General features: G+C 44.5%; 1 protein-coding gene across 2 annotated transcripts; it reads right to left on the minus strand.

Annotated features, from left to right (window-relative positions):
• Window positions 1-285: 285 nt before the first annotated feature.
• On the minus strand, window positions 286-13,396 carry STAT2 (signal transducer and activator of transcription 2). Of its 2 annotated transcripts, none has more exons than XM_039865675.1 (24): window positions 13,199-13,396; window positions 11,122-11,265; window positions 10,807-10,960; window positions 10,379-10,474; window positions 10,101-10,190; window positions 9,944-10,009; window positions 9,424-9,513; window positions 9,105-9,259; window positions 7,031-7,189; window positions 6,832-6,924; window positions 6,555-6,614; window positions 6,128-6,148; window positions 5,815-5,908; window positions 5,644-5,691; window positions 5,480-5,563; window positions 5,217-5,315; window positions 4,978-5,113; window positions 4,824-4,876; window positions 4,611-4,705; window positions 3,683-3,819; window positions 3,322-3,504; window positions 3,029-3,086; window positions 1,899-2,221; window positions 286-1,614 (listed from the first exon to the last, which is right to left on the minus strand). In XM_039865675.1, the coding sequence occupies exons 2-24, from the start codon at window positions 11,250-11,252 to the stop codon at window positions 1,472-1,474; spliced, it is 2,568 nt and encodes an 855-aa protein (XP_039721609.1). In that variant the 5' UTR covers window positions 11,253-11,265; window positions 13,199-13,396; the 3' UTR covers window positions 286-1,471. The 2 variants fall into 2 exon arrangements, with proteins under 2 accessions (XP_039721609.1, XP_039721608.1); XM_039865674.1 differs by having other exon boundaries at window positions 9,424-9,509; window positions 9,934-10,009.
• Window positions 13,397-13,648: the final 252 nt, after the last annotated feature.

A 13,648-nucleotide genomic window follows, 5' to 3' on the forward strand; every position in this document is an offset into this window, starting at 1 on the left:
GACAGACACAGGTTTATAGCTTGGCTTTGCCACCAACTGAGTGACAATGGTCTAATTATATAACTGCTCAGCCTTTCCCCCAATTCATATATAGTTTATAGCCTCCCCAGAAGAATCTAAGGGTCAGGAAAGGCTGCTCTAAAGAGCCGGGTAAGAATAAACATCACAAAAAGTGCATACTGGGGTGGGTGGAAAACTTGATTTGCTAACCTCGATCCTACGTGGCCCGCTTGTGTCTCTAAGGACATTTGTCTTTGTGAGCAGAGAAGTTCAGAGAGGAAACACTTCCAGGTCAGCACAAAGTTTATTAGCCACTTATGCTCAGAAAGGCCTCTTTCTGAATAGGACCGTTACTCTAACATATCAGGTAGGAAACAGCCACGTGTACAGGGCCTCACTTTCATTTATATCTCAAGTTATACTAGAAGCACACTGTAGAGCAATAGCAGTTGTCCTGGGATTCCCTGGGAATGGCTAAGATGTCAGGTTGTCCAGAATCCCATGATAAACCCTCAAGGTACTAAGTTCCAGAAACTTGATCTTTGCCCAAGTCTACACGCAAGGAATAGAAACCTCTTTTGAGGTAAACAATATATTATACAAAAGATAGGGAATGATATCTTAATAGAGAAGTATCTAAGACCCAGGGCTTCTTTTCCTCTGTAAAAACACCAAATTCTATACAATAACTATAAAAAGCCATTTCTAAATTCCCAGCAACCCTACCATCTCTGGTTTCTAGGATTGATTTGTCTCTGAAGCATTGGGAAAGTGGAGACGAGGCAGAATAAGTTATTGTGCAAAGCTTCACAGGCACATTAGGTTAGCAGGATCATTTTTCTGGGGAGGAATGAGTGTGGCCAGCTTGAGGGGCAAGGGAGGAGACTGGTAAAAAGAGGACATCTACCTCCTACTACCTTCCTCAGAGAGGACCTTCACATTGGGGGTGAGGCAGAAAGCTCTCACTCACTGCAGGAAAAGAAGAAATTTAGGTTTTTAGGACTTGAGTCAGGAGAGAGGAGAAGAAGAAAGAAAAAGGTTATCCTAGACATGAGGGAATCAGAAAATAAATGGAACCCTATCATGTGTCCGTTTCCCACTAAAGACAAATGCTAATAGGCACCAGGTTAGTCTTACCAGCTATTAAAATGCTGAAATCCTTTCATACTGGAAAGAAGCAATTGCTCTAAGCCCTCTAAGTACCTCCTAACTGTCCTGGCCTGCTCCCAGAACTTCTACACCTCCCAGCACAGCAGGCACCTTTCAAAATCCTAGTTAGACGTATGACCAACATCTATTCTGATTCATTGGTGCCCCTTCCTTACCCATATTATGCTTTTACCTCTCATATCACAGGGTTAACCCAGCTTAGAAGGGGCACATGCCTGATTTCCTATCCTTGGAGAGCAACATCACGATGTGGGGGGTCGGAGGGATAAAAGACATGGAAAGAACTGAAGAAATGTAGTTACTAGTAGTCAGAAGGAATCAAGGGTCCTTCTGTGTGGAAATGGCTTGGGTGGAGGATATAGGCCTCATCCACGGTGTTCTGGTCAGCCAAGAGTGGGTCTCCATTTGGCATGATATCTTCAATATTCATACTGTTTCTGAAGACTGGGTAATCCAAAGAAAGAAATTAGGCCTTGATCTTAGGCAAGGAGTTTCCAACCAAGCAAGGAAAGTGAGGGAGGATGGCCGCAGAGGCCTGGATAGGGCATGAGAGGGAACATAAGTGGGGCAGGGGGAGGTGTGTACATTTCCTAATAAAAGGAATCATGAGGAAATGAGCCTCCCCTCCAATGAGAAGCTTAGATTTGGGCATTTTCTGTAATGGGTGAGGGAGGGGAACTGGAAAAGAGAATGTATCCCCTTTTCCCCAGCCCCACCTCATCACTTACTTTCCATCTCCTCTGTGTTCAAGTGTTCCAGATCATGAGGCAAATCCGGCTCTGGCACCGGCTGTGAAATAGGCCCTAAAATAGGCTCCAGCTTCAGTTCTGGTCCCAAGTTTAGCTCTGACATTCCTTGTGATACTGTGCCTGGTGTGGGCTCCAGCATGCGCTCCAGTGGTGGTCCCAAATCCAGCCCTGCCTTCAGCAGTGGCTCTAACTCCAGGCCTAGCCCTGGCTCTGGCTCTGGCGCCAGCCCCGGGTACAGCTCTAATGACTCTGCTTCTGGCTCCAGATTAGGTTCCAGCGGTTGTTGCAGCTCATCCACCTGTCTGGATATCCCAATATAGACAAAGGGACAGGGCTCAGCTCTTAAGATAAAGTGGAGAATGATGGAGCAAATGGAGGCTACCTCTCTAGTCTAAGGCAAAAGAGCAGAGGGCTTAAGAGCACAGGCTTTAAAGTTAGGCTCACCAGAGTTTGAATCCTATAATTTACCAGCTAGGTAACCTTCAACAAGTTACCTAACCTCTCTGAGCCTCAGATTTATCACCTGTAAATGGGAACAACAATACTTAATACTTGAGAGTCAGTAGGATGGTTAAAAGCAGGGCTTTGGAATCTGACAGATCTGGACCATTTAGTAGCCATGTACCTTAGGCATACCACTTCACTATGCTAAACCTCAGTTTCCTCAGCTGAAAACAGTAATATTAATGTCTGCCTCACGGGACTGCTATGAAGATTCAATAAATGAGAAAATGAACACAAAGCTTTAGCCCAATGCATAGTACATAATAAACTTTCATTAAATGTAGCTGTTAGTATTACCCATTTAGATGGCTTCTCATAGGATTAAATGAAAAAAATGTTCTAAAAGTATCTAGTACCATGTCTGGCATCAAGTAGAGGCCCATTAACATCAATGACTATTATTATCAGGGAACCCCTGGGGAGACAACTTAAAGATGGCAGCAGGAAAACAGAAAGGTGAGAGACTAGAAGAGCAGGAAAACCCTAGAGGGCTGGAGAGTGTGGGTCAGTAGGAGAGAAGGCCAGAGAGCCTGGAATTGGGCAGGTTCGCGTCACTATGTCAGTCACAAGTGCTAGGGAAAATGGCCGAAGAGTTCATAGCTCACCTGTTAGAGACCACAATAAGCTTATGTTTCAGATATTTCCTTCGTTCTTGGAGATTAACTGTGGGGAACACAAGCAGAAGGCGAAAAGGTCAGGGGATTAGACAAAGCCCAAGGGGTGCCCTGGTGCAGATGGTCCCTATGATCATATCTCCTAATTAACTAGCAGTGTCCCATGGACAAATCCCTTAACTTCTCTGGATGTTGGTTTTCCCATGTTTGGAAGGAAGGAGTTGGGTTTGTAGATGCCTGAGAATCCCTGCAATCGCCCAGGGAAGTAAGTCAATGACCTTCACCTTTGTCCTCATAGTAGCACCCAAAAGCCTCATCCCGGGGGATTCGGGGGTAGAGGAAGCACAGTGGGTTCTCCGGTATGTTCTCCTCAGTGAGCAGCTGGTAGTGGCGGATGATTTTGGTCAGCGGGAGTGACTGCAGCACCTCCTTGGTGAAGGGCTGCACAGAGTAGATGAGCACCTTATCTGGAGAGTGGATGTAGGAACAGGCAGGCTTGAGGGAAGAGGCTGGGCCTGAATGCTCCCCACCCTGGCTGCCCAACCCCAGACCTGCAGAGGGATTCAGAACAGAGCCAGGGAAATCAAGGGCAAGCAGAGGAACAGAAAGGAGAGGCTGTAGGAACAGCAGAGCAGAGCAGCTGACCATCATCCTGGTGTTCCACCCAGGAGCAGGTAATGCCCCCTTCCGATGTTTCACTGAAGCGCAGTAGGAAGGTGCCAGAGATGGTCTTCTTCAGCAACCGGCGCTCCTGGCTCCTGCTTACAAAGCCCATGATGCGTCTGGAGCAGAGAAAGCAGCTGTGAGGCCCTCCTGCTTTCCTGCCCCGCCCCCCACTGCTCCCCTGGATAGGGAGAAAGTGCCAAGTTCTGGCTCTGGTTCTGCCGCTTGCAAACTGTTCTACTGTGGCCAAGTCACTTCACTTTACTAACAACATCCACTTCCCAGGGTTAGAAGAGATGTGTGTGCAGATTCAGTGAGGTCACATATATAAAAAGCACCTTGTAAAAGGCAAAGTGCTGTACAGATGGGCAGGCAGTGTGACAGAAAGAACATAGGGTTAGGGTCAGAATCCCAACTGGGTTCAAATCCCAGCTGAGTCCCATGGGTAAGTTAACTTCTCTGAGCCTCAGCTTCCTCACTTGAAACGAGGATGGCAACACCCACCAATGAGTATGGTCGTAAGGATTATATGAGAGATTACATTCATGAAAGTATTCAGTAGGCTCTGGGACACACAGTAGATGCTTGACGAATATCGGCTCCAACTGGTATTGCAAATGTGAGGGTGACAGAAATCTAATTATGGGCAGTGAACACACAATGCAATATATACGAGACTTACTGTTGAATTGTACACTTGAAATTTATTAGACTTTGTTAACCAATGCCACCATAATAAATAAATTAATTAATTAATAGTTCGATTGGTATAAAAAAATGTGAGGGGGTGTGACCTTGCACTAGTTTTTGCTCTATTTGCCACATGAGGGCGCACAGAGTACACTCTCAAGCCCAGAAGGGAAGCTGGGCCAGGGTGAGGTGGGGAGAGATAGAATGACCAAGGCCGTACCCATCATTCCAGAGATCCTTCAGGTGGTCATGTACCAGGTCCAGAATTTTGTCCAGCCATGTCCAGAATGGTAGCTTTCCAGGGGGGCTCTCTCGCTGAAGGGGGAATGGAAAGGCAGGAAGAGATGTGATGTGGAGTTGCTCCTTGTGTGAGAATGATGGGGGAGGGGCACATGTTTTGACTAGGGTCTGGAATCTAATGGCCCAGAGTTACCTTAGTAAAGTCAGCCCAGGACAACAACGCATCCTCATTCTTAGACTTCTGCTCTGTGGGCAGACAGACAATTCAGATAATGGAAGGAGACAGACCAGAGGTCCTGGGATGGAAAGGACAGAGGGCTGGGGCTGAAAGAAAAGAAAGTCTGTACCAAACAGCTTGTCCCTCAGCATATTAAGCTGGTCCTGGTCGAGACCTCGACCAACGTAGGAGAGGAACTGCCAACTGAGAGCAGGGCCCAGCAAGCTCCAGGGGGCTTTGGGGGGGCTAGAGAAGAACTGCTGATTCTGCAGGGGTGGGAGGAAGGCAGATGGCTCAGAAGTTAGCACCCTCACACCAAGCTTCCATACCCCTACTTACCATCCTTCATCTGCTGGCCCCAGCTCCTACCTGGGGGTTTGAGCTGAGCAGATTGAACCAGAGAACTGAGGCCCAGGCAATTGAGAGTTGGTTCATGTTAGAAATAATCACCACAGGGAGGGTGTCCGTCTGGGGAGAAGACAGGAATCACAGAGGAGGCTGTGTTGATTCTAGCTGCAGACATTTGGTAGGGGCAAAGGATAATACCTCACCCTGAGAGGCTTCTGTTTAATCCCTCCTTATGCCTTCTCCCAAATCTGCTTCATCTCTCCCTGCCCTCCATTTTTACTCACTTTCAGTTCCTGCTTCAGACCCTGGTAGGTGTATTTGACTGTGAAGCTGATAATGTGCAGTTCCTCTGTCACACCCAGCAGCCCCTGGGACAGCCAAAGACACAGTGATCAGAGGGCCCTTTGGTACATTCCTCCTACCCCTCAATCCTCTGTCCAGGCCTCACCTTATTGTTGCCCTTTCCTGAACCACCTGAACGTTGCTCCAACAGAGTCTGTGAATTGAGGGGAAAAAGAGAGACTACCAGCGGGACCCCAGTGTCCCAGGAGCCCATTTTACCCTCAGGACTTCCCCCAGCCTGTTCCACTGGATTAGAAACTTAAATTACCCTTCTTACCAGGTAACTGAAGTCCCAAATTAAGCCCTGGCTCTGCCCTTTCTCAGGGGTCAAAGTTTTCCGGTTTGAGGTCAGAATATTGAACTTCCGGAAGCTATTCCAGGAGAAAGAAGATATAATGAGGACAGGAGCAGAGTTATTCTAAAAACTCAGCAGGAAAACAATAAAAGTTCCACTTTGTTTCAGACCTCCCCTTCTCCCTCTGCCCATACTCCACTCAACATCCCTCTAGTTTGTGCCATCAGGGCTGCCACATGTGCTTGTATGGCTCATGCAGTACACAAATGTTTATAGCATCTTGTCAGGTACCTACCCTTGTGACTGAAGAGGATTCCTGAAAATAAATATAAAAAAAAAAAAATCATTGGGAAGAAAAACAATGTAGAAGTTAAGAATTTGGTCTTTGGGATCATACAGACTTGGGTTTAGACCCAAATCTGCAGTTCACTAGCTATGTGGCCCTGCACAAGAGACATCATTTTTCTGAGTTTGTTTCCTCATCTGATTGGTGCATTGATCATATCTAACACATGGGGTGCCTAGACAATTAAATGAGTATTTGACAAGCTGCGTGTCACACAGGAAATGCTCAACGAAAGGGATGAGTTATTATTTCTATGAGGTAGGAACAGAGGGGGAAGAACACAGCCCCAGGGCCTCGCTGTGAAGAGAAGGTGTCTCCTCTGCCCTACCAACCACTGGCCATTCCTTGGTCCCATCCTTCACCTGCTCCAAGTTACCTATCAATGAAGACTTCTGCAGTCAGTGTCTCATTGCCTTCCTGGAGTCTCACCAACAGCCTGAGGAAAAGGGAGATAGATAAGAGACAGTGGTCAACCTCAATCTCCTGGATAACACCAGGTATTTGAAAAAGATAAGGGACAAGATTAGAAGAAACAGGTTGATTGAGGGGGAAAGAGAGAAGAAACAGCCAAGAGTGGGAAGATCTGTAAAGCCAGAAGGTGAACTGTGCCAGAGCTAGAAAAAGGAAGCAGGAATGAGTTCTGAAATGTCAACCTTGTTCGGACAGTGAACTTGCTCCCAGTCCTGAGGATGAGGGGTCGATGGGGAGTTTGAGGCATACAGGGCTGGGTTTCTACCACAAAGGCTCTGGGAAGAAAGATGTAGAGAGAATATATAGCTCAGCAGCTATAAGAATGGCTCCCCTTGTTTCCTCCCTCTGCCCTACCTAGAAGTTCCTCCCTGGCCTATAGACCTGAGGAGCAGACGCTGTAGCAATTCTGTAACCTGAGCCTCCCGCAGGTCCACTCCTGTGGTCAGAGGGTCATGGTGATAGCTAACCAGGTGACTCAATCCTTTCAGCTCCTTCAGCAGCTGCCGTAGATGAAACAATAGCTTTGCTCCATCTGTGAACCTGAGTGATAGAATCCAAGGGAGAGAGAATCCATGAGTTTCCTGGAGCCTCCAGATTCTAAGAGCTCCATTTGAACTATGTGGAGAGTTAAAAACGGATTGAGACCAAAAAAAAAGAATCCAGGAAGTAAGTATTGCTTATTCAACATGATTCATAACAGAGAAGTAAAAATCTAAGCCACTTTCACATATAAAACTGGTAAAAGATTAATTAACATAATAAAGCTAACTTTCATAAGATGCTTGCTATGTACTATTTGAAGTGCTTTATACATATTAATACATATAATCCTTTCAACAACCTTATGAGGTAGGTACCATTATTATCCCCATTTTACAGATGATAAAACTGAGGTACAGAAAAGTGACTTGCTCAAGGTCATAAAACTAATAAGGAATGAAGTTCTATGTAATCCCAGGCAGTCTAACTGCACAATTTATACTTCTGACTTCTATACTTAACTGTCTCTATTAAAAAAATTATAATAGTAGTCAATGTGGTGACAGGAAAACAATCATATACCACATGTAAGCAAAAAGAATGGGATAGCAGGCTGAAACGATTTTTTTAAAAGCACCAAAAAATATGCATACATTTTACAATATTCCATTTCTAAGATATAGCCTAAGGAAATAATCAAATGAACAAAGACAAATGTATGAGGAAGTTCATAGCTTTGTTATTTGTAATAGAAAAATTAGAAATAATTAATATTAAGTATATAAATTTTGGCATATTCATATCATGAAATACTTTGAAACCACTAAAAATAACGATACAGGCTCAAATATTTAACATGAAAAATGTCCAAAAATATTAATTAAAAATTAAAAAATTACAAGATAGTACAGATATATGATTTGCCTTCTGTTTAAAATAGGTGTGTATTTGTGTATACGTATAGGGAAAATCTGGAAAAAGTATGCAAACGCATAAACAGTGGGTACTTCTGCATGATCAGATTATGCATATGGGTGATTTTTACTTTCTTTTCTCTTCCAAGTTGTCCAAGAAGTTTTCAATTGGTATACATTAATAATCAGAAAAACTAATACTGCTCTTTCTACTAAAAACAATGAAACAAAGAATCAACACAATAATACCATCACTACTAGCAAGGAAAGATATATACTTTAACCCAGGAATATCAATTCTGGCAACTTACATTACAGAAATAATTAGGAATGTAAAGATGTAGCTATGAAGTTTTTTAAAAATTTAAATACTGATTCTGTACCTGAAACTCAATACACCTGTTTTCAATTTACCTGAACAGTTGTGGCCTATTTTTAATAGTTCAAATTATACTGAATTTCCTCATGAGAAAATATTTAAAACAGTAGGTATTTTTCAAGTATGTTGAAGGACACATTCCTTTTTTTTCTACATCACAATAAATATAAAAATAAAAGTTTACTGGAAAAAATAGCAAGAAATTAAAAACCAAATGTCCAAAATAAAAGTTAATTAACTAAATTGTTACCTTCATATAAAGAATTATGATGTAGCCATTAAAAGTAACATGGGTAAATACTATAATATGCTGCTAAGTTAAAAAAACAAACAAACAAACAAGCCCACATGTCTCAAGATAGTATGAACAGTATGATTCAATTTTTAATAATATTCACTAGCTACATCTGGGTAATAAAGTAATAAGTAATTTCTTTTGCATTATATTCATTGCACACACAAAAAAGTAGAAAACATGTTTCTCAGGTGATTAAAAAGGAAGAGTTCTGGGTAATGAGAATGAAGAGCTGCAGTCAGATAAGGGAGGTGGGATCATCCTGGGGAGCAGAGGTTAAGAAGAGCAATACCTCTTGCCATATACAGGGCATTACAACTTACAAAGCACAGGAGAGTGGCTAGGACTAGGGCTGAGGGAGCAGGAGGGCAGGGAAGTGCCTCTCACCACTTCTCTAGCTGGGAAAGTTCCAACCCTCCATCCTCACGGGATCCAATGCAGGCTTTCTGCTGTTGGACTTTCCACTCCTCCAACTTAGGCAGCAGTAGCTCGGTTAGGGTAGTTAATCGGCCTAGCAGTGCTTTGGAGGCATCCAGCACCTCCTAGAAAAGACACGAAGTGAGTGCTGAGCACCTCTCACCATCACCCACTACCAGCCAAATGGGAATAAAGGGACAAAGAAGCCAAGGCTAAGAGGACAGGGCTCCCAGACCCCTCATTTGCCCCAGTTCCCTGCTGCCCACTCCCTCTGTCCTCTGCCTCCCACCTTTCTCCTTTTGTCCAGTTCATTGAGAGTTTCCTGCAGAAGCTGCTGCTGTCTGATCTGATGGGGGTCCAAAGAAGCTGTCCTCGCTGGATGGCAGGAGCAGGAGTGAGACAAGAGCTCAGACCTAGGGCTCCTTCCCCTCGCCTTTCTCAATCAGAGTCAGGAGGGGGGAATTCTGAAGGGAGAGGAAGGGGGACCAAGCAAAGCACAGGCACCTCTGGGCCCTCAGGCAAATTCTGAATGGTCATGCTTGAATCAGAAGTCCACTCAATCTGCTAAGGTAGTTTCCCAATCTCTCCTCCAACATTCACTAGCTGTCCCTCAGCCACACCTCTAGCCCAACCTCCCCAATATACCCTGGTATTTCTAGCTTTGCATGGCAGCAGGACTGTAGCCAGCAAGGTGTAGCCAAAGGTGATTATTGTTTACTGGGGCTTTTCCCTTTTGCTCTCTTTCACCCTTGGCCTTCCAGCGGGCACCTTTCTCCCATACCCTCGATGTGCTTCCTACCTAAGGTGTGGGTCTTATATCGGAAGCAGAAGACATCTTGCTGGTCTTTCAGTTGGCTGATGGACTTCACCAGCTTCTACAGTAGAGATGAGACCCAGATGAGGCTGCTTCTGTGAGAAGAGGCAGGCTAAGTCCTGCCCATCCTGACTCTTGCCACATCTACCAACCTCCATCATAACTCTTAATTCCAGGATCCGGGATTCAATCTCAGGCTGCTGGCTTTCCACAGGTACTTCAAAGACTGGCTCTCCTTGCTCCTGAAATAAGAAGCTCTGGACATATTCAGCTCTGACCTTTCACCCCTGAAATCCAGGCCTGAAATTATACCACAGTCTATGGGGAGAGGTCAGGGGGAAGGTCTTATTCTGAGGCAAATTTCCTGAGTCCTTTCCATGGTCCCTATCTATTCCAGGAATTTTAAATATCACCACCAAATTGTTCTCACCAACTGAGCCCTCTGAGCCTGGATCAGAATTCTTTTTTCTTCCAGAAGGAGATTAAATATCATCTCAGCCAATTGGGTAGGGCCCTGGGGAAAGGCCTACAGTAGGAAAAGAGAAAGGATTGATTGAATTCAACTGCCTTCAATGAACCTTCTCACCAGTGACCCCAGTACTTGCCCCTCCTCCAGGGTCCCTAGCCCTTTCTCCTTTTACCATTGATCACCAAACCATAACCTCTTCCCAACAGAGTCAGGTCATATAAACACCACCCTTCTCTCTGCTAGCGATTCCCTAAATCCAGACTCTGTCCTTCCTTCTCCAGATCTGCCCCTGTCCTTTTGCACCTTCAGATCCTGTTCCATACCCTAAACTGTACTTCTCTACACTCAGCTCCTATACCTACTTTGTTATTCCCAGCTCCTCCAAGTACCTGAATGTCACGACAGAATTTTCGCAAGTTGTGCTGTAGCAACAAGCATTCAGGGTCCTGGCTGCAGCGGCCACACTCGTACTTCAATTGGTCCAAGAAGTGGAAGAATAGCATGTTAGCCTGGGAATCATCCTTGCCCAGTGCAGCTTCCTGCCTAGGGACAATGAATGACAAAGATTAGTATTGCTGCAGGGTTGCTACTGTCTTGAGGCTTTCCGACCCCTTCCTGCCCTTGGTGTCTCCAAGATGCTGGAGGGGCTCAGAAGAAAGAAACCACTTTCCTCACCCACCCTCCCAAATTCTTGAGGGCCTCACCAGTTCTGGTCTTCAATCCAAACAGCCAAGTACTGTCGAATGTCCACTGGCAGGAGGCTATTTGTGTAGAGCTGGTGCAGCTGATCCTGAAATGGGCTGTCAAGATTCTGCAGCATCTCCCACTGTGCCATTTGGTACTAGAGTCTGAAGGATTCAGGTTCCCAGTTGGAAATTTTAGTGGACTAAATCATTCACAGTCTCATGATTGTTGATTACAAATTTAACATTTTTTAATTATACAGATTTTTTTAAAAGATACAGAAAAAAAGGGGGGAGCGTGTCTACATTGACCCCACTCCCAATCTTGGTCCCTTCCCCTCTTCTCCAAAAGTAACCAATAGTATTGGTTTGATACACAGTCTTCCGGGGAGTACTATGTAAGAGCTCCAATACGTGGGCCTTTTTGTTGTTTTAACGGCAATTTTCAAACACACCAAAATAGAGTGAAGACTTATAGATGGGTACAAGGATCATCCATGTACCCATCATTCATCTTCAATAAACATTAACGATATTTCCACCATTTTTATTTCATCTATCTCCCCCAATAAATTTATTTGTGTCTGTATTAGTTCATGTTGGAGCACTTAAAGGTCAGTGTGGGTACTAAGTATTTACTTCAGCATAATCCCTATTGGCCCCAAAGCTTCATCAGGGACTGAAACCTCCTTGGAGATAAGGTATACCCAATAAACTGCTCTCCATATATGACAGAGGAGCTCCATTCTTGAAGATGTTTAAATGCTGTATAAGGGGTCACTCAGTCTCTAAGGTTGTGACACTTTTATGACCTCCTTCTATATCTGATTCTTCATGTGGATTATCAACTTTGTGAGAGACCCAGAAATTTCACTCCAAACTGGTTTTTGCCTGTCACCAAGTAGGCTGAGCAGAGAATCTTTCTCCCTACCTGCCTTGACCGCTGCCATCTGTCTGCTTAGGAAGTAAACTTACTCTCGTTGCAGCCTGAACCTAACAGAAAACAATAAACATGCACATCTGTAGTCTGAAAAAGGTCATATGATTTTATTAGAAATCAAAGAAAAATGTTTGGGGTAGGAGAGATTCTTTTCCATCAGTATGAATAATTATGAGCCGCCTTTTCTATCGCTAGGAGGTAGGAACAAGGGAAGGAAAAGATTGGGCAGGGGCTCTTATTTTTCATTTTAACCCTTTTAGTTGTGCTTGACTTTTTAAACTATGTGTCTGTATTGCTTTTAAAAAACAAATGACGAGGCTCCAGTCCTTAAGGAACTAATTGGTTGGTATTAAAAGAGTAAGGCAGCAAGTAAATCCCACGGTTTAAATATGAAAACAAAGAAAGAAACAAATGTGGTCTTTTCAAAATGGACTGCAAACACTTGAGGTTAAGGGCTATTACACCTACATTCTTCTCCAGTTATCCCTCACTCTCTTAGGCACATATTTTGTGTTCAATTAGCTTTTCTGAAATGAACTTTATTTTGTATGTAACTTTAGGCAAATAGTTTCACCTTTCTGTGTCTTATACTTTTTAATATAACAAATAAGTATAATAAATCATATCTAACCTTAGACATTGATTTTTATTTTTATAAAAAACACAGACCAAGAGCAAGAGAGAAAGAGCAATTAGGGGGATCGTTTTATAAACTATATAAATGTCTAACCAATGTACTGTGTACTTGAAACTAATAATAAAATTGAATTAAAAAAAAACAGTAAAAGAAGGCATTACAAACTGCTGTTCAAGTCTTATGGAGTTTCAGGCAAATGCAAGGAAACATTTGAAAAACCTGTGTTTTTTTTTAAACAGACTAGAGGGTAAATGCGATGGCTAAGACACTGAACCAATGCAACAAAGCCAAATTCCAGGTCTCGGAGGCTGCAGGGGAGTTTTGGGAGGGGGACATTAAGGTTGGGGAGCTAGACTGGACAGAAGAGGGTTGATCCAGGATGCAGCAGATAACAGTTCCTATTTCAACTTGGAAACAGAGGCTGACCCTTCAGGGGCGTTGTCCCCAGAGCTTGCTGCCCTTCCGGGGCAGGAACTCACGCCTCCACCCCCAACCCCCGTGTGATCTCTCAGGGTCCGTACCTGGTTAGGGTCTCAATCCCCGCTCTCTCTAGTCGCTCGGGTCAAGGTTTCGGTTCCCCAGAGGGAACTCCGGCGCCAGCACCTCCCGCCCCGCCCTCGGCTTGGTTCCCCGCCTCTTGCAAGAGGATTAGGAGCGCAGCCGAACCTTACAGCTCGCTCTCCTCAACTGCGCACCTCGACACGCTTTCCCCAAGCTGTAAGTTGATTGGTGCCGCCTCGACTCCTTCCTCTCCGCGGGGCAGGACAAATGGAGAGGAAGCCACACCTCCAGCTTCCGCGATTGGTGGGAAAGCTCAAGTAAGCCCCGTCCCATAACTGCGGAGGGAGGAGTCCAATTAATGGAATAGCCAAAAGTTGAAACAGCTGATTTCCGAGAACCAGCTCTACAGCTACGGAATCGAGACCAGCTCCCGACATTGGAATCGCTAAGGGCTTTATAACAAGAGGTGG

This window comes from Pteropus medius, unplaced genomic scaffold, assembly GCF_902729225.1.
Source record: "Pteropus medius unplaced genomic scaffold, Ma_sr-lr_union100, whole genome shotgun sequence".
NCBI classification, from domain to species: Eukaryota; Metazoa; Chordata; class Mammalia; order Chiroptera; family Pteropodidae; genus Pteropus; species Pteropus medius.

Excerpts from the sequence above, each read along its gene's own strand:
- STAT2 (XM_039865674.1), bottom strand. The coding sequence starts at position 11,252 with ATGGCACAGTGGGAGATGCTGCAGAATCTTGACAGCCCATTTCAGGAT. Across the intron at positions 5,114-5,216 it reads TGCTCAGCTCAAACCCCCAG|AATCAGCAGTTCTTCTCTAG; the intron begins GTAGGAGCTGGG and ends CCACCCCTGCAG. Across the intron at positions 3,820-4,610 it reads AAGGATCTCTGGAATGATGG|ACGCATCATGGGCTTTGTAA; the intron begins GTACGGCCTTGG and ends TCTCTGCTCCAG.